This window comes from Rhinatrema bivittatum, chromosome 2 (assembly GCF_901001135.1).
Source record: "Rhinatrema bivittatum chromosome 2, aRhiBiv1.1, whole genome shotgun sequence".
In the NCBI taxonomy this organism is placed as follows: Eukaryota; Metazoa; Chordata; class Amphibia; order Gymnophiona; family Rhinatrematidae; genus Rhinatrema; species Rhinatrema bivittatum.
The window spans coordinates 480,696,896-480,722,950 of NC_042616.1; the positions used below are offsets into that span (position 1 = coordinate 480,696,896).

At 43.8% G+C, this 26,055-nt stretch overlaps 1 protein-coding gene across 1 annotated transcript in view; it reads left to right on the forward strand.

Annotated features, from left to right (window-relative positions):
* Positions 1–7,883: 7,883 nt before the first annotated feature.
* Positions 7,884–26,055, forward strand: part of LOC115085002 (serpin B10-like) — a 41,873-nt gene continuing 23,701 nt past the window's right edge. Inside the window, 6 exon segments of the mRNA XM_029590507.1 lie at positions 7,884–7,932; positions 7,935–8,059; positions 10,471–10,530; positions 17,836–17,973; positions 24,832–24,949; positions 25,881–26,023. Of these exon segments, the coding sequence (XP_029446367.1) occupies positions 7,893–7,932; positions 7,935–8,059; positions 10,471–10,530; positions 17,836–17,973; positions 24,832–24,949; positions 25,881–26,023 (624 nt within the window). The 5' untranslated portion in view covers positions 7,884–7,892.

Here is a 26,055-nt window from a genome sequence, read left to right on the forward strand (position 1 = left end):
CCTGAGTTCTTCCCCCTGTACTGATACCTGAGATCACCCAATAAAAATAAAATATATTAGTTATAGTGCAAAACTATTTTATTTGTATAATGTAAAAGATGGAAATGTTTGCTATTTTTTGCTTCTGAATTTTTAAATGTTTGCCACAGGATCTACCCCTGAGCTGTCACAGCAAACCAGGGAACTTTGCCTTAGACCCTCTTCTCCCTATTGTCCATCCTCAATGGGGTAGGGGAGGGGGGGTGAGGTGACAGGGGGAGACAGTACTAACAGTGCCCAGGGGTGCCAAAATCATAAATCCATCACTGGCCATGATCACACTTGGGTACTATAGATTACAAATAACAGAATACTGTTGTGTGTTTAAATTTTAAAAAAAAGATTGACAGAGGCTCCCAGATCATGTTGTTGTGTACAGGGTGAGGGTGCAGTTTTTCACTTGGTCATAGTTGTCAAATTGCCTGGCTGTGGCTCTGCTGAGAAATATCATTAACTAGAGCAGTGCAAGCAGAGGTAGCTGGACAGACTGGGTGGTCCTCATCTGCCAGCATTTACTACGTTACTGTAATCAAAACTTTGGCTTAATGTAAGCATGCTTAAGACAAATAAAGGACAATGGTACGAGCAGGGATGGGAGAGAGAGAAGATGAAAAAAATGAGGTGTCCAGATGCTAGATTGGGTAATGTGCACCTATTCAGAACAGAAGAGCAGCAAAGAGGGAAGATATCAAAGGTGTCTCGATTAAGGGAGTGGTACAGCTGCATCTTAACTTCCAAGAAGGGAAGGCAAGGTCAACCAATCGTTAGTCCTAGAGCAGCACTCAATAAAAATCCTAATCCTTGTAGTGAGGGGCTGCCAGCATAGGTGTTGGAATTAGGGTACTGGGGGTGCTGCAAGCACTGCCTGAGGGTGCAGGCTTCTATTATACATGGGTCAAAACCAGACCCCCACTATAAGAATTGTTACAGCTCTCTTGGCTGCCACAAAAATTAGGGATAGGTAACAACAGAGTGTGTACCACTGAGGGTATTGAAGTAAAATATATATACATTGTATTGTTGGCAAACTTATGGCAGGGGAATCTCAGGAAAAAAAAATCAAGAGACTAACCCTCAAACACACATTTCACACATTGCTTCTTCTGGAGAGAAATGTGTGTGAAATGTGCATTACGGTGTAAACAACGCTTTTTAGTACTTCCTTACCTTGCTAAATTAACCAACATGCAGTGACAGTAAGGTTTTGGTACATTTTCATATATAATCAGGGGAAAGTGGTTGATTGTCCTAGCATAACAGGCAGACTAACTTGGCTACACTTCCCAGCTAAGGATAAAAATGAGAAGCGATTTCCTGTAGGCAGTCAAGCTAGTATAACCGTAACCGACAGCTGAGAGATATCTTCAGCTAGAGAGTTGTAAGCAGAGGCGAATGGGCCAAATTCTCCTTATCTGCTGACAACTACTATATTACTTTGTTATACTCAAATACAAGAAGTACTTAAGCAGGAATCTGTCAGGGACAGAAAGAAAAAGAGGGAGGGAGGGAGAGAGAGAGTGTGGGTGTGTGTTGTAGTGGGGGATTAAGGTAACAGGAAGAGGAAGTGAAGAGAATGAGGAGGAATAGTTCAGCACTTGTTACTTTCTCTCACAGCAGCACAAGCAAACAATAAAGATAAGGACACAGGCTTTCAAAGACATCTTTCCTGAGGCCAAACAAGGTATTATTATTAGCACCTTATCAACTGTTTTATTTTTTTCCAGAAGATGCTGTTAAAATTAGCATGCATAATCATGTATTTAGCTTAACTGGAAAAAAATATAATCGCAAAGTAAATAAGCAAATAGTTTTAACTGTTTGATTTCTAAAGGTCTGCTGTCCGAACTATTTTGCGTGTCTGTTTTTGGTAATAGATGTGGGTATTTTAACTATAATTCAGATAAGATGCAGAGCAGACTTTTGCAGATAAAGCATATTTCTTAGAGAGTAGATTCTGTCATCAGTGCTTTAAATATGTTCAGTGGATGCCTCATTTACATATTAAGTGCTGAAAAAGTACAAGATTTTTAAAAATGTTACAGGCATTGTGCATAATACATCAACTATATCAATTCTGGGATCTCCTCATCTCCTAACAAAGAGCCTGAGGTAATCAAATATGAGTAAAACATGAAAGCTAAATTTTAGCTCACATTTTCTTTACTCACATGGTAAAAATTGAGGAAACTCTCTATGCTGTAAGATAATGATATACTAATGAACCAGGAGTTTAAAAAAGCTCAGTAACCCAAAAATGTGCGCTAAAAGATGTTTAATGCCAAAAAATATAATTTATGCCCATAAAACATGTTTTCTGCTCACAAAACATGCTATGCGCTCAAATTGTATTTTTTGTGCATGAAACAATAGCTTCTGAAAACATAAAACACAGCTTATGCATGAAGCATATTTTCTGCATATAAAATATATTTTAAATGCAAATATCATGCTTTATGTGCAGAAAACATGGTTTGTGCACAAATCATGTTTTATACTCATAAGCTAACACTAGTCCCAGAAACTTTACTCCACTTCTGACCAGGACTTAAATTTCAAGGGTTAAGAAAATACAAGTAGCGCTTACATCTCTGCATGAGAGAATAATAGCTAACAGCTTAGGGATAGATTTTTAAAGGTTCATGGGCTAATTTTATAACATGCGCGTGCATTATAAAATTCGGGGCCGGTGCGCACATGCGCGCCAAATTTTATAATCCAGCGGACTGGGAGGGAACTTGCCTACCCCCGCCTAACCTCCCTTCCCCTTCCCTCTCCTCCCCACCCCCTAAACCCTACCTATCTAACCTTTTTTTTGTTTTGTTTTTGTACTTACTTCAGCGCCTGACCTGAAGTGCGCGCCGGCAGAGTAATCAATGGCGCTGTCCCGGCTCGCCCCCACCCAGATCCTCCCCGCCCAGAACATGCCCCCCGGCCCGCCCCTTCCAAGAGGTCCGGCACTTGAGCGAATATCGGCCTTTACGCGCGTGACCGAGCCTCTTGGAAAATTCGCCTGGCACACATAAGGCCCGGCCACGCCCGTAAAGGCCAGAATTTACGCGTGCCGGGCATTTTAAATCTGCCTGATAATGAACATGCCATTTGTATGAAGAAGCACTAATGTATGTGCATAGGTTAGCACCGGCTTTTATGCACTTTTTATGTGTGTAAAACTTTTTCTTAAATCCGGAGTAGTGTCTGCGCACAGAAAATGGGCACAGAACCGGGCGCTAAGATATGTGCCCACATTAGAACCCCTTCTTACATCAGGACCGAGATCACATTGCTAAAAGTACTGATTTTAATTTTGTGAGGGAGGGGGGTTATTTATGTAATTTTTTTTCAGCAAGTCTTTAACTTTTAAAAACCATTGAGAGGTTTAGGATGATAATAATGCATTGCACAGCCGGACCATCGGCCAGATAATTACCAGAGAACAGATGCTCATATGTGCCCTAAGGGCCCATGAAACCTGTCTATAATCAGGCTTTACCATTTAAGTTCAATTTAACTGGACCTAATGACAGACCTCGATGCCCTCAAGCAGTATCACTGCTTAATAAAAACCATTTAAAAATGGGCTTTAAATTATAGATGCCTCTTGTAGTATAAGATGTATGCTACTTCTATTAAATCTGTTAAATCCTCCCTATATCTGCAGGCCTGGATTTCCGGGCTTCTCATTAATTTGAATGTAGCGTTGCAATGGCAGAACCTTGGCTTTTGATGTCACTGCAGGCAGGTCATTCCTACCGTTACTTCACTGCAATGCCAGACGGGGCTGAATTCCTGCAGTGACAGCAGCAGCCCAGTTCCTGCTGTCTCAGTACATCTAAAATCAATTACAAGCAGCTTATCTATTTAAAAAAACAAACAAACAATAACAACAACAAGAAAAGGGAGGAGGGCTTCTTTTAAAAGACAACATTTCCAAATTCAGGACTCTAACGGTGAGTGGCTACAAGGTTCATAAAGAGTAACATTATTAACTAAAGAAGAATCCTTCAAATTGGTTCAATAAACTGCATTAAATATATAAATGGGGTATGCTTAGAGTATCTATTTAATTAGATAAATATGAAAAACAACCTCTGGAAGCAGTTTAAATAAAAAATAAACCAGAAAAGAGTGAAAAACAACAGTAAGGTTCATACAAACACTGCTGATCGAAAATACACAGAAGTGTTGAAGAAGTAATTGCCAATACTATTGAAAAAAAACCTCAACATCTTTCTTTTTCAAATGCCTCAAAAAGTGAAGTTGGGAAAAAAAAATAATGATAACTTCCAAATGAATCTTGTACCACATATAGAATAATATTAATGCTGACATCAAGCAAAGTAAGCATAGCAAACAAAGCAATATTACAGAAATAATAATCCCTAGGAAATGATCATACGCTACAATCCACAATATGGGGCACAATCTTCAAATGCCAAGGAAAACAAAATGAGGAAATATGGCTTTAATGCTGCTGTACACACCCAAAATAAATGCATGAATATAATGAACTTATTTAACAGCCGAAGAGACCCCCTCCGGTGAGGATGTCATAGGGGATCTGGACAGTGCTTGTCTTTCATTAATAAGCTGGGTCAAGTGACTTGGAACATATTTCACTCCCGCTAATATGACTATGCATTTACACGGAAAATTTCACCAGAAGAAACCTCCTATTTGTTGAACTGCTTCCTCCTAAATTGGGTAGCCTTAGCTACGTCGGGGAACATAGCAACTTTTAAATTATGAAACAATAGATTGCTCTTACAAAAATATCATCTCAAAAGATAATCCCTGTCTGAATTCACCAGTAAACAAGCAATCAAAAGAGAGGATATAACCTCATTGTCAAGTTGGATAAATCTAGTGGACATAGTTTTGAGATTTCCATACCTTCCAGCTTCTTGTAAGGTGGCATATATTAAATTCTGGAGATTGGGGGAGTCACATTTTCTGGGACATTCAAGATCTTACAGAAGATATTATTTTTAAACATTTCCAAAAGGGAAACAAATTTCTGCTTAGGAAAGTTTATATAATCTAAGGGTCTTGTGTCTTACGATATTCTCAAGTGCTTCTACCTTATTCAGAGTTTGAGAATGTCCTTTAATCAAAGAATTCCCCAAGTCCTGTACCAGGAACTGTTTCATCTAGAGTCTTGACCTTCTGCTTGACTAGGGAAATTTCCCCTTGGTTTCCATGGACTTCACACAACAGGGATTGAAACTGAGAAAAGAAATGAGTCAGCTGATTCAACAGTCCAGCAATTGCTTTCCAAATACCCTCCAATGTGACCACTTTAGGCCATATAATGGGAGGGCTAACGGGCCCTAACAAATCTTGATTTACAGGAACAGACTTTGAGTCCACATCCCCAGGCTCCCGTTCTATTGAGACCAAAAGAGGTACTACAGGCTGCAGCCCAACGATTCCAGCAGCTCTTCCCCTGCTCTGCTTTGAGACCGAGCAAGTTCCCCCTTCTCCAGGGCAGCTCCGATGTCATCAGGGAGCGACAGCTCATCACTGAACTCTTGCTGCTCCCCTCCCGAGACCCGTGTCTGTTGTGGGGGTTCACACGGCTTTGGCAAGAATGACACCTCCGCATCTCAGAAGACTACAGGGGGGGCCTCCATCCCCAAGATACCCCAAAATGCACCATTGGCGCAATTAATGGTGTTTGCATAAAAAGTAACCATAGGGCTAGAGGGGGATGAAGCTGAGCCCTCAGCAGGGAAAGCTCTAGTCTTCCCGTTCCTTTTCTCCAGATTCAGTTTACAAACAGGAACAACAGCAGAACGGGTTTAACAGCGCCTCCATCACTTTGATTCCTCCCCCGGTGCATGTCTGTTGTCCTCATAGCTGGTCACACTTTTACCCAGATAAGTCATTTAAGGAACATCAGACAAGGAGATAATAGGTAAATTTACCTGTTTATCTTACACGTTTAAAGGTGAATTTTGAAAGACCAGCGCACGTATTAATTAGGAGATTTGTGAATAAGTCGGGATCACACACGACGAGCAGATTTTAAAAGCCACCCGGATACATACGAATCTCCTGCAGCAGGCACATCTCCAAAGTTTTTATGAAGATCTGAAAGGGCAAGGTCAGGTTGATGCCATTTTGAAAAATGGCATCAATGTGCCCAGAGCTAGGGGTGCTCCAGGTTCTCACTAAAACCAATGACTTCTTTTAGAGGTATGAGGAGTTCGGGCAGTGGGATAGGGGTCTGACTGCCCTCTCCTAGACCACCAGGATCTTTATTTTGTGTTGGTAATTAAAGGGGTGAAACATTAGACCCTCCAGGGATATTACATTATTTGGATGAGAGGGGTGGGGAAAGGAGGGCCTGATGGTGAGAGGATCGTTAGGTTAAGGGGCCGTTTTTGTGGATTAAGGGGAGGGCTAGGGAAGGGTCAGGCTGTTGCTGTGCAATTTGCCTTATCTTTCTCATGGGCCAGATCAGCCTCCTAAGGCAACAGGGGGACAGGTGGGTCTCCAGACCCCCTGAATGATTTTTTGCAGATTTCTTTTTGGGGGGGGGATTTGTTTCAGGCACCTTGGCCCTTTAATTTTCCATTGGGACCATCGGAGACCCACGTTAGCATTCTGATGCTCCCTCAGGAAAATAACTACACCTTGCAAGATAAACAGCATTTAACGCGCATTACTTGGGGTTTAACTCGCAATATCACCTTATTTCAGCTTAATAAATCTAGGCCATAGATTGTAAGCCCTCTGGGGACAGGGGAATGTCTATTGTACCTGAATGTAATCATTTTTTAAATACCTGAAAAGCGGAATATAAATAAAATATAAATAAATAGGGGTGCCTAATAACCTTACACTGGCTTTGCCCATAATGCAAGGCTCTTAACATTTTGCTCTCACAGGTCTATAAGGGCCAGCAGGAGGATGCCTCACTCTATACTTGCAACTTGCATTGGTCCACATGGACCAGAAGGAGGGGGTGGTATGCAGCTGCCCTCATGTTAACCAGTACAGAGAAGGAAAGCTGCAGCAGTGGGCCATGAGTATCGTATTAACAAGGGAGTTGAGGGAAAGAGAAGAGTTTTGGGGTCATGGAGGAAAGGAAGGGTAGCAGTCAATATGGAAAAAATGAAATTGGGCCCATCCACAAAAGTTTTGCAAAGGTCCTTTAAGTGGCCCTATTTGCAACTAGCAATGTCATTATATTTTCTATTTTTAAGAGTCTAAAAAATTAATTCCAAAAATGTTGTTGTATTCTGTCATTTTCATGCATGCAATTATATTACTGTTGTGTCATTACCCAGAGTGAGTGAGGAGAGGCATACAATATAAATAACACAGGTTTATTCAGGCATTAAGGCCTGCTCGGTAGTTATACAGACACAGAATATACAGAAGTACAGTGAGAACATACTTATGTTGATGCAGGTACATCAAGTAAACATATTCTCAATTTGACTACACTTTGCTGCCATCTTGTGGTTGGAGCTAACATTACATGATAGGTCAAATTGGTTATAAATATTCCAGTTATTAATGGAAAAGAGCATTGTTTGCAAATCAATTGCTTCCATCTTTTTAACTTTTGGAGATTTTGGAATTACAAACCTTCCATATTTAGGGCTAACTGCTAGTAATAAGTAGCTTGCAATCATTGTGAAAATGAATTGTGCTGCTATTATAAGGGATTCATGCTCACCTTATCAAACAGGGTGATATTCAGCCACAAATCTGCCTTGGTGAATCTCACAGAAAACCTGTACCCTACTGCAAAAGAATAAGACAAACCCTACAAATTGTGCAATATATATATATATATATATATATACAGTTATCCTTTGCCTCTTATATTCTAGATTTCATCAATGGAATCCCTCAGTGCATGTAACTCTAGTTTTGGCCTTGATCTTTTAAAAAGCTGAGTGAAAGTAATCCCGTAAAGAACATCTTCTTTTCCCCTTGGAGCATCTCAGTTACTCTGGGAATGGTCTATCTCGGTGCCCAAGGTAATAGCGCAGCACAGCTGGAACAGGTTGGTAAAACTTTTTTCTAAGCTACTCGGGACAATCATCGACCAGGCTGTTGGATCACATTTTGAAAGCCCTGCCAGACCCCTGTAGTGTTGAAGCGGGGAAGATGCCCTGCCTTTTATCCAACGTCTTTTCTCCACTCAGCTGCAAGGAAGTCATCAGGATGCCCGCCAAGATGAGGGTGTGTACAAGGGAAAGAAGCTCGGACTCTTATTTAGGAGAGCCAGGAAATTGAAAAAGGTGAATTTTAAAATCGGCGCCCGGGCGCACATGGGCACGTGTTCGTCGGCCCGCACCCAGGGACACGGCTATTTCATAACATTACGTGCATGTATGTACACATATTCTAAAATGTCCTGGCTGCATGCACAAGTGCGCCCAGTTGTGAGGGGGCGCACACCCGTGCGGGCAAAAGCCGCTTCTACCATGTAAATGGGGAAATTTTAGAAGAGACGCACACAGACGCAATCACCCGTTGCACCATTTCCTCCCCACTTTGCCCAGTTAACAGATAGATCCTCCAGCCCCCCCCCCCCCTGGTTTGGTAGCCTGTACACCTCCCAGTTACCCCAGACCCTTTACACTCCTCAGATATGGCTCGTCAGTTTTGGGGTTTTTTGGTTTTTTTTAACTTACACACCATTCATTGTAGAAGTAAATTAGCGTGGTGGGACCTCAGTGCACGTCGTGTAAGTATTTACGTGCAAATTTTTTAATAAAGTCCGGAACCACCCATGTACCGCCCATGCCCCGCCCAGATCACGGCCACACCCCACCCCTGTTTGAGAACTTTCGAGATGTGCGTGCAGCGGCGTTTTCGTGCATATCTGGGCAGCTTTTAAAATCTGCTCGGCACGCATGAGCCCAACAGACTTGGGCTTCCCCTAATTAATGTGTACATCAGGTTTTTAAAATTCATCTTTTAATGTGGGGTGATTGTAGATGGTTAAGGAGAATATACAAAAGTCTTGCTGCAAGGCAAATGTGATCCACATTTAGCAAAAAAAAAAATATATATATATCTAGGGTAAAGCTGAAGCAATGTTAGTCATGGAGCAAAACTCTGAACAATCTCCCTTATTCTCTATATTTAAATGAATTGTGAGTTAATGTGATACATACCTTTTGAGCCATGTGCATGTAGAATGTTCTGACCTTTGACCTGCTCTATTGTAGTATATGTAGTATCTAGAATTTTCTATTTATATATAATTGGTTGGCCTTAATGGTAAAATTATAAATGAATAAAGTGTACAATTTAGGGCATATAATCACTCTATATTTTTGGATGATTGCGTACAGTAGATGCAATGCCAAGCTCAATAATTTGCAGTGGTCCCTTGATTTTGCCGCAGGTCACCAGGGCATTGTATTTTGATTTCCTTTTTTCAATACACTGATCAGAAGTTGAGTAGCAACCCAGAACAAAAAAGGAAGGGCTTGGGATTACTGGAATTTTATAGAAGCTGACATCATTTACTTACTGATTGTTCACTCACCTGAGCTCTGGATTGGAAAACTGAGTAATTAAATCAGAAATCCACATAGACAGATAGACAAAAAATAAACAGATAATTAAAATGCTGCAAGTTAATTATAGAAAGCGTCCCCTCATGAGTAACACATAAAAATTAGCATCTACTGTACATACTGTATATTTCGTTTATAATTAACTGTATAAGTCTTAATTCAAGAAATGGTGAACTAACTCCTAATGTAGCTGTTTTTAACTGGTTTGCCTATATTTATTTATTTATTTAGGCGTTTTATGTACCGTCATTCCAACAGAAGATCACAACGGTTTATAAAAGCAACATTCATAGTATAGGTCAACACAACATCTAAGGCATATTAACTAGAGGGCTAGGATAGTAATTTGTGATACATAATTTCCATTTCAATAGTCTTCATATATTAGTCAGAGAGTTGTCTTAGTACACTTTACATCATTCATTACTTGTCATTCATTCTTCTAACATTATCAATGCTTTTAATCTTGTAGTTTTCTGCATGTTGATATTTTATGTTAGATCATTTTTGAAGAGCCATGTTTTCAGCTCACGTTTGAAACTCTTTCTGTCTATTATCAGACGTAACGACTCTGGTAGAGAATTCCATAACATAGGGCCTGCTATGGAAAACATTTGGTCTCTTATTTGCATTAGATGTGAACTCCGCATAGTAGACACAGTTAATAGTCCTTTGTTTTGCGATCTTAGTGTTCGCCAACCATTCGCAAAGCATCTATCAAGGAAAACGGTTTAAAAATCAATTTTGGGGAGATGAAAGTGAAAGGTGGCAATCCTTGCAAAAGGAAGGGTGAACTGCTGCTTTCCATGACCTTCAAGACTTTTAAGTATTTCTGTCCAATGTGCCGTACTTTGCATTTACTTCCTGCTCTGTTTGCTTGCAGGTACTTCACTTCAACAAAATTACAGGCGGCAGTACTTGTTCTCAGAAGAAACAAAAGATGGTAATAAAATAAAATACTTGAATGAAAAATAGACCTTTAGCCTTTCAAAACTTAGGCCTGGATTCTGTAAGGTTGCAGACCTTAGAGAATCCGGCGGTGGGCGAAGCGAGGGGCAGTCCTGCGATAGCCGGCAGCGATCGCACCACCGCGGTGCGATCGCTGCCAGCTTTCGCGCCAAATTCACCATAAAAGGTGTAGTTATTCGGCACGAAACTGGCGGCGATAAGGAATCTTACCTTTCGCCGCCAGCGATGTATCTGCGGTGTCGGCCCCGGTGCCGCCGCCCCGACTCCTCCTCTTACAGGGCCGACTCCGCCCTGAGCTAGCTATCTCACGCGAAAAGGGACTTTTCGCGTGTGAAACGTCTCTTTTCGCATGCGATAGCGTTAATAGAAAATGACCCCCTTAGTGCCATTAGAAGGAATTACTGGGCACAAAGCAAGAACATAAAATTCAACTGCTGGGGCAATTATGCACCGCTGTGTAATGCAGAATCTGTGCAGAATTCCCTTCCCCCACTGAATTCTACATGAGGCAGGCAAGCAGAAGCAGAAGCTTTGGTCACGCTGGGCCAGGAGAGCAGCAGCAGCAGCAATAAGTGGAGGGGAGAGGGAGAGGTGAAAAAAGAGAAGGAGGTTGGGGAAAGAGAATAAGAAGGGAGAAAGGGAAAACGAGCACAGGGAATGAGGAAAGAAAAGAGAAAATAAGGGGAAAGTGAGGGACGGAGGAGAAGCAGAGTAGATTAAGAGCAAGAGAATGCAGCATACAGTACCTGAATGAAATCTGCTATGAAGAGCCTGAATGGAAATAAATAAAATATAAGACAGCCTCCCAAATTTTCCCTCTAGCCCACCTCAGCCTGCCCCCTCCCATTAGGAAGAGGCTAGCAGCAGGGCATCACTGGTTCCCTGGGCTGGGGCTGAGACTGCTCCTCCTCTTGCAGAAAGTGGCACAGGGGCTGTAGGGATAGGGATTATTCCACCAATCTACAAGAGTCTGTGTTTCATTGGCGATGGCTGGTTATGGGCTGCTGAGGTGGGGAGAGGATGCTGAAAGTGCTGGTGGTAGGGGAGGTAGGATATGGTGGGTGATTGTAAGTGTGAGGGAGTTGAGGTTCTATGATATGCCGTATGATAATGTTGTATTTATTGTTTTAAATTGCTGTACACTGTCTTGGCTAGGTGTGCCCTGGGAAGATGGTATATAAATATTAAATGGAGATGAAGTTGTTAGAGTTTATTTACAGATTTGTACAAAGATCTATTAAGTTTGTCAAGATTTAGAGTTCATTTATTAAGGTTTTTATCAAATAAACATAAATGATTAAATATTCCATGAATAGCAAATGCTTCAATGATTCAAGACAGATTTGTTAATTCATAGAAATTGCAGACCAATGCCAAAGATTAATGAAGAATAACTTTCAGAAACATAATTAGAATCTAAAGTCTGTGTTTCTCACCAAGATGATAAGTAATCAGCAGTTGAAGAAGAGCTGGGAGGTTTGTCTCTGAGATAAAATTGGAGTCCTTGTGCTTGTCAGGTCAAAACATGCAGCTTCGTGGTTGCAAACAGAAATTGTCCAAAGGCAGGGATGCAGCAGTAGTTTCCATGATGATGAAATTCATCCTGAGGGCATGAACCATTGATGGGGATTGTTGAATCCTTTGTCTGGTTTCCTGTATAGTAGCTAGATGGGCATTTTATAAGTTTAGTCAGTTCATATGGATGAATGCCTTTTTATAGAAATTCAGCTTAACATAGATGACTGCATCACCTCAAAACTGTTTAGAGATAAAAATCCTCCAACCGGAGATTTGTTCCTAAGCATCCACGTCTGTAGAAGAGATTAGAGCACAGTTAGGTTAACAGCAGGGTAAAGTCTGTGTTGCAAAATAGGCAGATTCTATAATGTCTGAATTTCTCTGTCTCGAAGCATAGAGCAGAATACCCATAATCCTTTGCTGTCTTTCTTCCATCTTTGTTTGATCCACAGCAGAGGTTTTCAAGTCAGTCCTCGGAGCACACACAGCCAGTCAGGTTTTCATGATATCCACAATGAATATGCATGAAGACAGTGTATGCAGATTTACCACATGCATATTCATTGTGGATATCCCGAAAACTTGACTGGCTAGGTGTGCCCTGAGGACTGAGTTGAGAATCCCTGCTTCAGAGAAATAACCTCCTTTAAAACATTCTCTGAGAATTGTGCCTACAGGGCATGCTGGTCGGGTTTGAGAGAACCTGATGTGACCAAGCTGGAGGGGTTGTGAGAGGCTGATGTGGAAGAGAGATAGTTATGGAGATGGGCTTGAGGGGGGAGGGGTGGAAAGGGAGTGGTGAAGAAAAGCTGGAGGGAGTCTCTTTCAATGCAATCCAGCATCCCTCAGTGCCTAAGGCCAGAGTGTTGCTGGGCTGCATTGAAAGATACATAACCAGCAGAAAAAAGGAGGTGGTAATTCCATTGTACAGGTCCTTGGTAGGCCTCACCTAGAATACTATGTTCAGTTCTAGCGACCTCATCGCAAAAAGGATAAGGACAAAATGGAAGCAGTCCAGAGAAAAGCAATCAGTATTGTGTGGGGTTTGTACAGAAAGCCATATAAGATGAGAATGAAGGATCTTAGTATATACTGTATCTGCTGGAGGAGACAAGAAACAGGGGAGATATGATACAGACTTAAATACCTGAAAGGTATTAATGATACACAAGAATCAAATCTTTTCCAATGTAAAGAAAGCTATAGAACTAGGGTTCATGATATTAAACTCCAAGATGCTAGATTCAGGAGAAAAAAGGAAATATGTCTGCATGGAAAAAGTGACGGATGCATGGAATGCCCTCTCAGAAGAGCTGGTGAGACAAGAATGGTAATGGGATGCAAAAAGGCATGGCGCAAACACAGAGGATCCCTGCTGACTAGAGATTGGAAGTTAAGAAATAGAATAACTTTTCTATTACATCTAAAGTTCACGAAGCAAAAGTTACTATTACTATCCTTAAGAGAAGGCTTGAGGGTTCCTATTGCCCTAGTACACTTGCTGGGCAGACTGGATGCACTATTTTGGTCTCTAACTGCCGTCATTCATGATATTACTATGTTGTGTGATTAGGAGGCTGGCCTGCAAGCAACGTGGGGATTTTTTAAATTATCCCCATAGTGGAAATAGCTCAACATAAAATTCAAAAGAAAATGTAATGGAAGCGGTTTTACAGCAAAAGTGGTGCTGAAGTAATTACTGTCTCGTTGCTCTGCTGTGCACCTATGAGTTTCCTCATTAACCCCCCGCAGGGTTTTATCTCAGGACCCCATTAAAGATCTTCTAGGAACTATTGCTGAGTCCATGCTCACCGTTCCTCGAATTGAAATGCTCTCCAGGGGTGCATAGCTGTTCAAGGTCTTTGGGGCAGGGATGGATCATACACTATACAATTTGTTATATAGCTCCATATACTGTAAATACGAAAACACAGCATGCAGGAAACACAAGTCAAAACATTTTTCAATATCGTTCAGTTTTTTAATTTAGGTAAGCTCGGAAGAATGTTCAAAAAGGAAAATAATGTATCCCAGTTACAAACCCAAGCCCTAGTAGATCAACTAAAAACAACAACAACAACAAAACAGCATAGAACATTATTTTACAGTACATATTTTTGTAATATCCTGTATGCCATTTTCAACATGATTTTTTTTGTTTTTCAAATGTAACCCTTGATTTGTATTCTGGTCTTGAAACATTTTGTTCCTACCTAAAATGAATAATGTTCGACCTGTCCTTATAGAGCTTCCCCGTGTGAACAGAGTAGGTAATGACTCTGCGTTAACTAATCCTGAAACAGATATTTGATTAAAACTTTCTTGGAGTATTTATTTATTATTTTATTTAAGATCATTTATATACCGGTATTAGTGGAGACATCACACCGGTTTACATTTGAACTGCAGAATGGAAAGTACATTATAACAGGGTATGGAAACTGGGAAAGGGATAACAGTAGTGCAGTATGGGGAAAAAAAAAAAAAAAGGTTAACATAGCAACAATGGCTGAACATAGAGATCCTTAAACAGCAGGATAGTGGTATAAATACATGGATGCGCGTGGGAAGACATTTTTGTGAGCAGGACTATTCCGGGTAGGCACATTTGAATAGCCAAGTTTTTAATTTTTTTAAAACTTAATCGCACATGGTTCGAGGTGCAGGTTAGGGGGCATGGAGTTCCAGAGCGAAGGGCTGGCAATTGAGAGGGCACGGTCACGTGTGGTGGTGAGGTGTGCTGTTTTTAAAGGAGGTACAAGTAGGGTGCCTTTATTAGCAGTTCTGGTGGGGCGGGTGGAGTGGTGGTGGCTAAAAGGGATGTCTAGCCAGTTGGAGTTGTGAGAGTGAATGGATTTGTGAATGATGGATAGGGCATTGAAGTGTATACAGGAGAGGATAGGAAGCCAGTGTAGATCTCGGAGGATTGGGGTGATATGATCGTTAGGGATGTGAATCGTTTTAGGACGATTAAAATTATCGTCCGATAATTTTAATATCGTCTTAAACCGTTATGGAACACAATACAATAGAGATTCTAACGATTTATCGTTATAAATCGTTAGAATCGTGAGCCGGCACACTAAAACCCCCTAAAACCCACCCCCGACCCTTTAAATTAAATCCCCCACCCTCCCGAACCCCCCCCAAATGAGTTAAATAACCTGCGGGTCCAGCGGCAGTCCGGAACGGCAGCGGTCCGGAACGGGCTCCTGCTCCTCAATCTTGTTGTCTTCAGCCGGCGCCATTTTCCAAAATGGCGGCGAAAAATGGCGGCGGCCATAGACGAACACGATTGGACGGCAGGAGGTCCTTCCGGGCCCCCCGCTGGACTTTTGGCAAGTCTCGTGGGGGTCAGGAGGCCCCCCACGGAGCTGGCCAAAAGTTCCTGGAGGTCCAGCGGGGGTCAGGGAGCGATTTCCCGCCGCGAATCGTTTTCCGTACGGAAAATGGCGCCGGCAGGAGATCGACTGCAGGAGGTCGTTCAGCGAGGGTTCCGGCGCCTCGCTGAATGACCTCCTGCAGTCGATCTCCTGCCGGCGCCATTTTCCGTACGAAAACGATTCGCGGCGGGAAATCGCTCCCTGACCCCCGCTGGACCTCCAGGAACTTTTGGCCAGCTTGTGGGGGGCCTCCTGACCCCCACGAGACTTGCCAAAAGTCCAGCGGGGGTCCGGAAGGACCTCCTGCCGTCCAATCGTGTTCGTCTATGGCCGCCGCCATTTTTCGCCGCCATTTTGGAAAATGGCGCCGGCTGAAGACAACAAGATTGAGGAGCAGGAGCCCGTTCCGGACCGCTGCCGTTCCGGACCGCCGCTGGACCCGCAGGTTATTTAAGTCATTTGGGGGGGGTTCGGGAGGGTGGGGGATTTAATTTAAAGGGTCGGGGGTGGGTTTTAGGGGGGTTTTAATGTGCCGGTTTTGCGATTTTTAGATTTTAGATTTTTCACGATTTTTCACGATTTTTCACGATATTTTACCCCCCCAAACGGCAACAATACGATTCCCTCCCCCTCCCAGCCGAAATCGATCGTTAAGACGATCGAGGACACGATTCACATCCCTAATGATCGTGTTTACGGGTATTAGAGATGATTCTTGCTGTTGCGTTTTGCAGCATTTGTAGTGGTTTTATCATGGAGTAGGGGAGTCCTAGGAAAAGTGCATTACAGTAATCCAGTTTGGCAGAAATGGTGGCTTGGATCACTGAGCGAAAGTCTTGGGTGTATAGCAGAGGTTTGAGTTTTTTCAGGATGTTGAGCTTGAAAAAGCCTTCTTTGAGTATGGCATTGATATATTTCTTCATACTTAGTTGTTGGTCGAGGAGAACTCCAAGGTCCCTTACGAATGGTTGAGCTGTGGGGATGTGGATCTTGGGGTCGTGAGTCAGGGAGGTAGGGAGGGGGGGAGTGCGGAGAGATTAGTAGCAGTTCGGTTTTGTTGGTATTGAGTGCAAGGTGGAGATTGGTGAGCAGGGAGTTGATGGCAGCAAGGCAGTTTTCCCAGTGTTCTAGGGCATCAGAGATAGAGCTTTGAATGGGGATCATGATCTGGACATCATCAGCGTAAAGATAGAATTTAAGTTTGAGTTCGGAGAGGAGCTGGCAGAGTGGAGTGAGGTAGATATTGAACAGGGTGGACGATAGCGATGAGCCTTGTGGGACTCCTTGTTGTAAGGGATGGGGGGTGGATAAGGCATCACCGATTTTGACAGAGAACTTCCTATTCGAGAGGTAGGATCTGAACCAGGCAAGGGCTAGGCCTGTGATGCCTATGCTTTCTAGATGTGCAAGGAGGTGATAATGGCTGATGGTGTCGAAAGCCGCAGAAATGTCTAGGAGGGCAAGGAGGTAACTGTGGCCTTGACCCATGCCTCTGAGGAGGTGGTCAGATAGGGTGAGGAGTAGTTATTCAGTGTTGATGTGTTTCCGGAAACCAAACTGGGAGGCGTGGAGGAGTGCGTGATTCTACTATCATAGCACATGAAAGTATATCCATCGCTTTATTTCTTCTGCAAACAAAAATTAAAAAATAAATTAAAATCTTGCCCAAATGAAGAGACTGATGTACTAAGCCATGAGCAGGTTTGTGGAAATGGAGCATTAACATGTTATTTTTCTCACATTAATGAGCCATTTAAATAATATTCAAATGACGTTTGTGGGCAATTTTTTACATTCAAGTTTCTGCAAAATCGCCGACTTAACACAAAAAAACTTAATTACTCCTTCCTGAATTTCACACAAGAATGGCAATTTGCATTTTTGCCTGTATAATTCTAAAAATCAAATATAGGTAATGAGATAATTTGCATAATTCCTCAGCTCATTATCTATTTTATCTATTTTTGGTATTTCTATTCTAAAACACAAAATTGTATATGTTAAAAATGCTAATAAAATATGGAATAATGTTAATATGTGTTTATTGTGCTTTTTTCATGTGTTATTGAATATGTGAACAAGAGCACCAGTTAGTATTCAAAGTCTTCAGGTGATGAAGGCATTTGATTGGTGCCCGGTTTTATAGCAATCTTAATTGACACATGCAGATATAAAAAGAAGGAAAACTCTTTGACCCCAGTCTGAGAAACTTGATGTCAATGTACTACAGCCATCAGTCCAGTAAAATGTTTCTGTTGTCCATTAATGCAATTTTACAACCCTATCTGAGTTTTATGGATAGAATAATGCATAACGTTACCGATCTGAGTATGAAATGCTGTAATAAGTAAAGAGATGCTATAATATTTTATTCACAGCATCCTGGTGACAGAAAAGATGACACTATCCACAAAGGTTTCCAGGCACTCATCGATGAATTCAATAAACCCAAGCAGGCTTACGTGCTTAAGAGTGCCAACAACATATATGGAGACATGACTTACCCTTTTCTTAGTGTGAGTTGAACTTTTTCACCCAGTTTGTCTATAGAAGCTTTGAAAATGATTGGGGTCAGCACTAGTCTCAGTACTACAATGAATCGAACATAACAGTCCAAGTAATTTAGGATTGAGAATCAGCAGCCTTTCACCCAGGTTTTGATCCATGAAAAGAGCAAAAAAGAAATCCTATTCCTAACACTCAGTTCTCTTTCTAAACATAGCATGGATAGAAATGGGACAGACAGAACATTAAGGTGTAGATCTTGGTAAGCTATAAGTTTGCCATTTTGATGCTTTATAATAAATATGCTCACAGATGAATCTGCTGCTCCATAAAGAGAAAGCAATCATCACAATCCTATATATTATATTTTATAGCAGAAAAGAATATGAGCAACATTCAGTGGGTGATTCTTTTGTTTGATTTTGGGGGTTATTATACTTTTTAAAAGAATAGCTTGGGATGGCTAACTCCGGTCATCAAGATGTTCTCTACACTGGCTCCAACGTGTTGGAACAAGCTTTCAGATTTTTTAAGAAAAAAAGACATCCATAAAAGCTTTCAGGTAACAGCTTAAAGCTTTTCTTTTTGCAGAGGCCTTTAGAATGCTGATATAAAGCAGAGTTGCTTACCTGTAACAGGTGTTCTCCTAGGATAGCAGAATGGTAGTCCTCATGTGTGGGTGACATCATTGAATGGAACCCAGTTTCTAGAACTTTGACTGGCAAACTGAGCATGCCCAACATGCCACTATCTGCGCGTCCATGTGAGGTCCCTCTTCAGTCTCGTAATATAGAATTCATAAGCGAAAAAATAAAATAACAACTCCGCAGGGTGGCGGGCGGGTTTCCTGAGGACTAACATCCTGCTGTCCTAGGAGAATACCTGTTACAGGTAAGCAACTCTGCTTTCTCCTAGGACAAGCAGGATGGTAGTCCTCACATGTGGGTGAATACCAAGCTACAGACTGCTCCCGAATACAACAATGACCAATAGCCCCTAACTGGATGCCAATAGGCACAAGAAATTATGGTGCTGTTGGTGACAGAGGGAGACAGCCTGAACCCTAACAATGGGCTCTGGGCAGGGAGAGTTGGGTTTAAACCTGGAAAAGATTGTGAATGACAGATTGGCTGAAGTTATTATCCTTACAACCATCCTTGTTCAGGCAGTAATGGGCATCGAACGTGTGTAGAGAACTTCAGGTCGCAGCCCTGCAGATTTTGGCGATGGGGACTGCCTGTAACTGAGCCACCGACTCAGCCTCCCTGCTGAAGGCCTGTTTTTTGTGTAGCAGAAAGAAATACCGTAGAATCTGCTTGCCAGCTGGAAAGAGTTTGTTTACCCATTGCAATTCCTAATCTGTTCTTATCAAAAGATAAGAAGAGTTGAGTGGATTGTCTGTGGCCTACTGTGCGATCTAAGTAGAAGGCTAGGGCCCTCTTACAATCTAAGGTGTGTAAGGTCCGTTCGCCCTGGTGAGAATAGGGCCTCGAAATAAAGGTGGGCAGAATGATGGACTGATTAAGGTGAAAATCACTCACCACCTTAGGTAGGAACTTAGGATGCATATGGAGCACCACCCTATCATAAAATAATTTTGAGTAGGGTGGATACGTTACCAACGCCTGAAGCTCACTAACCCTGTGTGCCGAAGTGATTGCCACCAGGTGAGGAACTTCAGATCGCAGGAGTGCATAGGCTCAAAGGGAGGGTGCATGAGCCAGGCTAACAAAAGGTTGAGGTCCCAGGACACAACAGGAGGCCGGAGTGGGGTCTTCAGTTGAAGCAAGCCCTGTATAAAATGACCTACTATGGGCTGAACAGAGATGGGTGTGTCTGCAACACCTTGATGGTAAGCATTAACAATACTCAGGTGGACCCTGACTGAGGTGGTTTTAAGTTCAGCCTCAGAAAGGTGCCACAAATAGTCCAAGAACCTTGGTGTGGGGCAGATAAATGGATCTAAGACATGTCCCTCGCACCAAACAGAAAACCTCCTCCACTTCATTTGGTAAGACTTCCTGGAAGCTACCAGCACCTGAGACACATCATCAGAGAAGTCCAGGGGTTGCAAGAAAAAGCACTCAACATCCAGGCCGTCAGGGGCTAATGCCTGGAGGTTTGGATGGCGTAGTCTGCTGTTATCTTGTATTATCAGATTGGGAGAGGTTCCCAGATGGATGGGCTCCCTGACTGACAGGGCTTGAAGAAGCAGAAACCAGACCTGTCTGGGCCAGTGCAGGGCCACGAGAATCATGGACCTCCAGTCCTGCTGGAGCTTCAAAAGAGTCTTCATGACCAGCAGAAGAGGAGGATATGCGTACAGAAGACCTTTGCCTCAATGTTGGGCAAAGGCGTCTGACACTGGAAGTCCATTCGTCCTGGATAGGGAGCAGAACTTGCTCACCTTGCAGTTGCAGGGGGAGGCAAAGAGATCCATTTCCGGAGTTCCCCACTGGAGAAATATCTGGGCCACCACTACCGGATTCAGGGACCACTCGTGTAGCCAAAAACATACGGCTCAGGCGTTCTGCCAATACGTTTATTTCCCCGGCTAGGTACATTGCTCTCAGGGACATGCCCTGTGACAGAGTTCAGGACCAAATTTGTACTGTCTCCTAAAAGAGCAGGAATGAACCCATGCCTCCCTGTTTGTTGATGTACCACATTGCTACCTGGTTGTCTGTCCGAATCAGGACTGATTTGTGAGACAGGCAGTCCGAAATGCCCAAAGAGCATAATGAATCACTCAAAGCTCCAGGAAGTTTATCTGGCAGAGAGATTCCTGAGCTGTCCACCAACCCTGCACATGCAGATTGCCCCCAAATGTGGTGGAAGGCATTGGTGGTAAGTACTACCTAAGGTGGGGCAGCCTGAAAAGGGGTCCCCCGCTCCAGATTGGAGAGATTCTGCTACAAGAGAGGGAAACCCGCAGAGGTGCCATGACTGAAACATGTGCCTTGAGGTCCTGGGATGCTTGTACCATTGCGACTATAATATCCACTGTGCTCTGCGCATGCAGAGGCAGGCCAATGGAGTGACATGGACAGAGGCAGCTATGTGGCCCAAGAGACGAAGCAGCAGACAGGTGGGAATCTGAGGACTGCTGTGCACCAAGCCAGCCCGAGATGAGAAAGCAAGAGCCCGATCTTTGGCTTGAACCATATCCAGTCTGATTCCTATGAAGTCCAGATGGTGTGACAGGCAGAGGTGGGATTTGGGGTAATTGATAACAAATCCCAGGGATTGCAGCACCTGGATAGCCAGATGTAGAGAGCATAATGCCCCCTGTTGGGAGGCACTTTTGATCAGCCAATCATCCAGGAAGGGGAACACATGCACCCCCTGACTCCTGAAGTGCACCCCCATTACTACCAAGCACTTGGTGAAAACCTGAGGGCTGAAGCCAGGCCAAACGACAGTACTCGATACTAGTAGTGAGCCTTCCCTACCACAAAGTGAGGATACTTCCTGTGACTCGGGAAGATTACAATGTGGACTTAGTCCTCTTTCAAGTCGAGGGAGCAGAGCCAGTCTCCTCTGCTGAGGAGAGGGATCAGGGTGCCCAGAGAGACCATTTTGAACTTTTCCCTCTGCAGGAATTTGTTCAATGCTCTGAGATCAAGAATAGAGCATAGTCCCCCAGTTCTCTTTGGTATCAGGAAATACCTTGACTAGAACCCTCAGCCCTGTTGGCGGAGGGGAATGGGTTCTACCGCTCCTGCCATTATAAGAGTGGAGAGCTCTGTAAAAAGTATTTCCTGCTGGGCGGAAAAATCCCACGACAGATGTAGGGGAAAATAAGCAGGGATGTCCCTGAAATTCAGCTGATAACCCCGGCATATGATCGTGAGAACCCATTGATCCGACGAAACAAGGGGCCAGCGGTGAGCGAAGCAAAGTAGCCTGTCCCCTACTGGGGGGGCAGGATGCCGGGGTTATGGAGGACTGACTTGCGCTCCCTCACCCCCAGTCAAAACCCAGTAGTGGGGCTCTGCTTGGGAGCTGGCTGGAGCTTAGGGGCCCGCTGTTGGCAAGGACGAGATCAAGAACCAACATGGGGCATAAGTGCCTGAGAGGCAGGAGTATAATATTTCTTTTGGCAGTAGAAGGACTTCCTGGAGCTTTGCCAGGAGGACTTCCTGGCGGAAGATGGAGGGTCAGAAGCACTAGCTGATAGCTGTTGAAGGGTCTCATTGTGGTCCTTCAATTGTGCTACCGCATCCCTGACCTTGTCCCCAAAGAGATTCTCTCCTATGAAAGGCAGATCAGCCAGACTCTCTTGGACCTCTGGGCAAAGGTCTGAGGCTCAGAGCCAGGCCATCCTATGAGCGCCAATGCCCACTGCAGCCACCCTCACTTCTGTATCGAAGACATCGTAGGTGGATCTCACTTCATGTTTTCCTGCCTCTAGATCCTGTTGCACCACAACAGAGAACGCATCTTGTTGTTGCTGTGGTAGGCGTTCTGAAAACTCCTGGACCTGCTTCCACAGGTTCCAATTATAATGGGTCATATACAACTGGTAGGGAGCAATGCGGGCGAGAAGCATAGCACCCTGAAACACTTTCCAACCTAAGGAATCCAGCTCCCTGTGATATCAACCCAGAGGGGCAGAGGCATGGGCGCGGGAGCGCTTGGCTTTTTTGAGAGGAGTGAGTGAGATGGCGACTCTCAAATCCCAAAGGCTGTTGGACATAGTAGATGGCATTCACCATCCTATTTACTGGAGGAACTGACATTGGGTGCTCCAGATCCTCAGGAGAAGCTCTTTAAAAATGTCATGGACTGGAATGGCCACTATCTCTTTTGGGGAATCGACAAACTGGAGAACTTCCAGCATTTTCTGTCGAGCATCCTCCTCTGTGAGGAGCTGGAAGGGATTGGCTTCAGCCATGGCCCTGATGAAACCAGCAAAGGAGAGATCTTCTGGGGGAGACCTACACCTTTCATCTGGCAGCAAAGGCTCTGACAGGATATCCCCAGAGTCCTCAGAGGAAGACGCCAAGGTATCAACTGCCCAGGGGTCATACAGGCCCTCTTCCTCGCTAAGGTCCCTGGGGGGCCTGCTCGGGCAAGTCCTGTCCAAGTCTCTCGGTGCGGGCATCGATGGTACCAGGGGTACCAGTGGCCTCGAGGGCGGCAAGGGCACACATAGTCATGGGGTTCCTGATGGCCTGGGTAAGGGCTCAGGAACCTGAGGCCTCAGTATCAAAGGAGCTGAATGCGCTGGTGGCTGCAGCAAATCTTCCTCTTCAGAGGACCCAACAATGGGAATCACCCCGGAGGGGGGTATAGGTGGTCATTGAGGCATCAAGGGACCCCTTGGCACCGGTTGCATCATAAGCACACTGAGAAGGATGTCCAGATACTTGAGCAGGGATGCCAACAGCACTGGTGCAGGTTCTGGCATCAGTATGGGAGCTGGTGCTGGGGGCAGCTCGATGCCCTACAGGGCTCGGAAGACTGCACTTTGCAACCTGTAGTCCAACTCCTCCTGGAAGTCCGGTCAAGCTAGGACTGATGGAGGGGGATGAGGCATCATTGGAGCCTCCTCAGAGCCATGAGGAGGCTCTGTGCCCGGCACCGATATTGGTGAGGAATGCCTGGGACTCCTGGGCCTATTGAAGGATGAGGGCTGCTCGCCACGGGATTGCTTTGGTGGCAGCACGGCAGTCACTGGTGCCACACCGCAACAGAAACTGTGCGCTGACAGCGACTGTTGACTATGTTTGCGTGACTTCCCAAGATGCTCGGCCCAGTCTTTCCCCGGCGCCTAGGAAGCTGAAGATCCTGAAGTCTTTGAGAGTTTCGACATTGGAGAGGGTTTCTCGCTGGCACCTCTCTCCCTAGACGAACCTGCTGGGGGAGTAGATAGGGACAAAGTATCCATCAGTTCCCCTTGGCCTCCAGGGATCAAGGTCTCCGATGCCGGTGTGGATGGAGCAGACTTTTTGGGGCCAAAAGGTTTGTCCATCTTATCTAGCCGAGCACGACGGCCCTTGGGGGTCATCTGATCTCACAGCTGACACCCTCAGACGTTGTGCAATGCTCCCAGGCAGAGGATACAAACCTTATGCGGATCAGTAATGGACATGGTCCGTGGGCACTGGGGGCACCATCAAAAACCGGACGATGCCATGAAAAATAGCTGGTGGACAGTCAATGGCCGGCAGCCACCAAGGAGTGACATGCCGAGAATCGACTGCTAGAAAGGTAAAAAAATATAACCTACCACGCAGTAGAAGGAGCACTGACCGGAGAAGAGGGACCCGATGTTGAAAACCGAAGAATTGGTAAGAAAAATGGAGAAAAAAAACCACTCTAAAGAGCATAGCTTCACCACCGTGAGGCAACTACTTCGCGGAAAAAAAAGAGACTTAAGAGGGACCTCGCGTGGATGCACAGATAGTGGCATGCTGGGCAAGCTCAGTGTGCCAGTCAAAGTTCTAGAAACTTTGAGAAAAGTTTTCTGTGCCAAGCTCCATGCGATGATGTCACTCATGTGAGGACTACCATCCTGCTTGTCCTAGGAGAATCTATTTTACTGTATTCTAGCACAGTTTTTTCCTTCTTTTATCTACTTGTTATATTATCTTTTATTTTATTCTGTGTTATATTATTTATTATGTGTTTATGCATCTTTTGCCATATGATATTATGGATGTTTTTACTGTGAGCCTCTTTGAACCTTGGACTCATACAAATCCATCTCATGCATATTCATTATGGAGATCCTGAAAACCAGGCCTGTTTGTTGCTCTTGAGGACCAGAATTGGCCATCCCTAGTCTTGTACTGTGTATATGGGTTCAATACAACACAGCATATCGGTACAATAAATGATGATTCATTTGGTTTGATTTACAGGAATACTTACAGCTCATTCAGAAGTACTACCATGTTAATCCACAAACAGTTAATTTTATTGAGGATGGAGAAGATGCCAGAAAGGAGATTAATTCATGGGTGGAAACCCAGACTCAGAGTAAGCAGATTAAAAACAAATTGGAATTCATTTTTATCGGCATTGTCACTTGTACATCTCATTAAACTCATTTTTCCCTACTGTACTTGATTAAAGTAAAGACTCCATGAAGAATATGCAGCCTACATTCTCCCCTCCCCACAACTCACTTGCAGAATAAATAGCGTCAAAATATTCTGCAACAGTTTTGAGACCAAAGAAGTTAGAATGGGCTATCTGGAGTCCAAATGACATTGATCAGTGTTTTTATCACTGAAACATACAACTCTGCATTATTATTTGCAAGCCCGAGGGTGGCAGAGAACTAGTACCCTATGGAAACCATAACAGCCTCTGGATTTGGTCATCAATTTTTTAATCTTTGGGTGGCCATGTCATTACCAAGCTTCAGAGGGATCCTTTTGCCCTGATTGCATGCATAATGCGTGGTCTTTGCACAAGAGAAATCTGAGCTCTGTTTTTTTCAGCCAGATATGATTTTTGTGGTGTTGAAAGTCTTCCAGAAAGTCCACACACTCAAACCCCCCCCCCCCCCAAAGGTGGTCCACTGGGATCTCTGTATCATGTACATTTGCGGCCTACTGGTGCTATTTCTCTAAAGCTATGGTGGGCCAGCTATTGCATGGATCTGGTGCCTCATTTCTCTCTTACTTCCAGTACTGGCTCATTTGTATTAAATCCACTACTAGGATCAGCATCTATCCCTCCAGTCACCACTTCTGGGTCTGGAGGTGGAAAAGGAAGCTTTCCTTTTAAAGTAATTAAACCTTTGGAATAAGAAAAAAAAAACCTCCTCTTTTCCTGTATCTTCTTCCAAAGCAAATAAAATTAGGTTTGCAATGATGCCTGCCATGTTCAGCATCCTTTTGCATCTGACTATGTGTTTGATTCCTGGGAAATGTAAATCAAAACCTCCTTAACCTTTCTACAGATAAAATTCAGAACCTGTTGCCGCCAGGTTCCATTACTTCGCTCACTAAGATGGTCCTGGTGAATGCCCTCTACTACAAAAGCAATTGGAAACAGAAATTCCTGGAAGAAAACACAGAGGAAAAAGCATTTCGAGTCAGCAAGGTACCGTATGTTCCCAAACTCCCATGGCACCT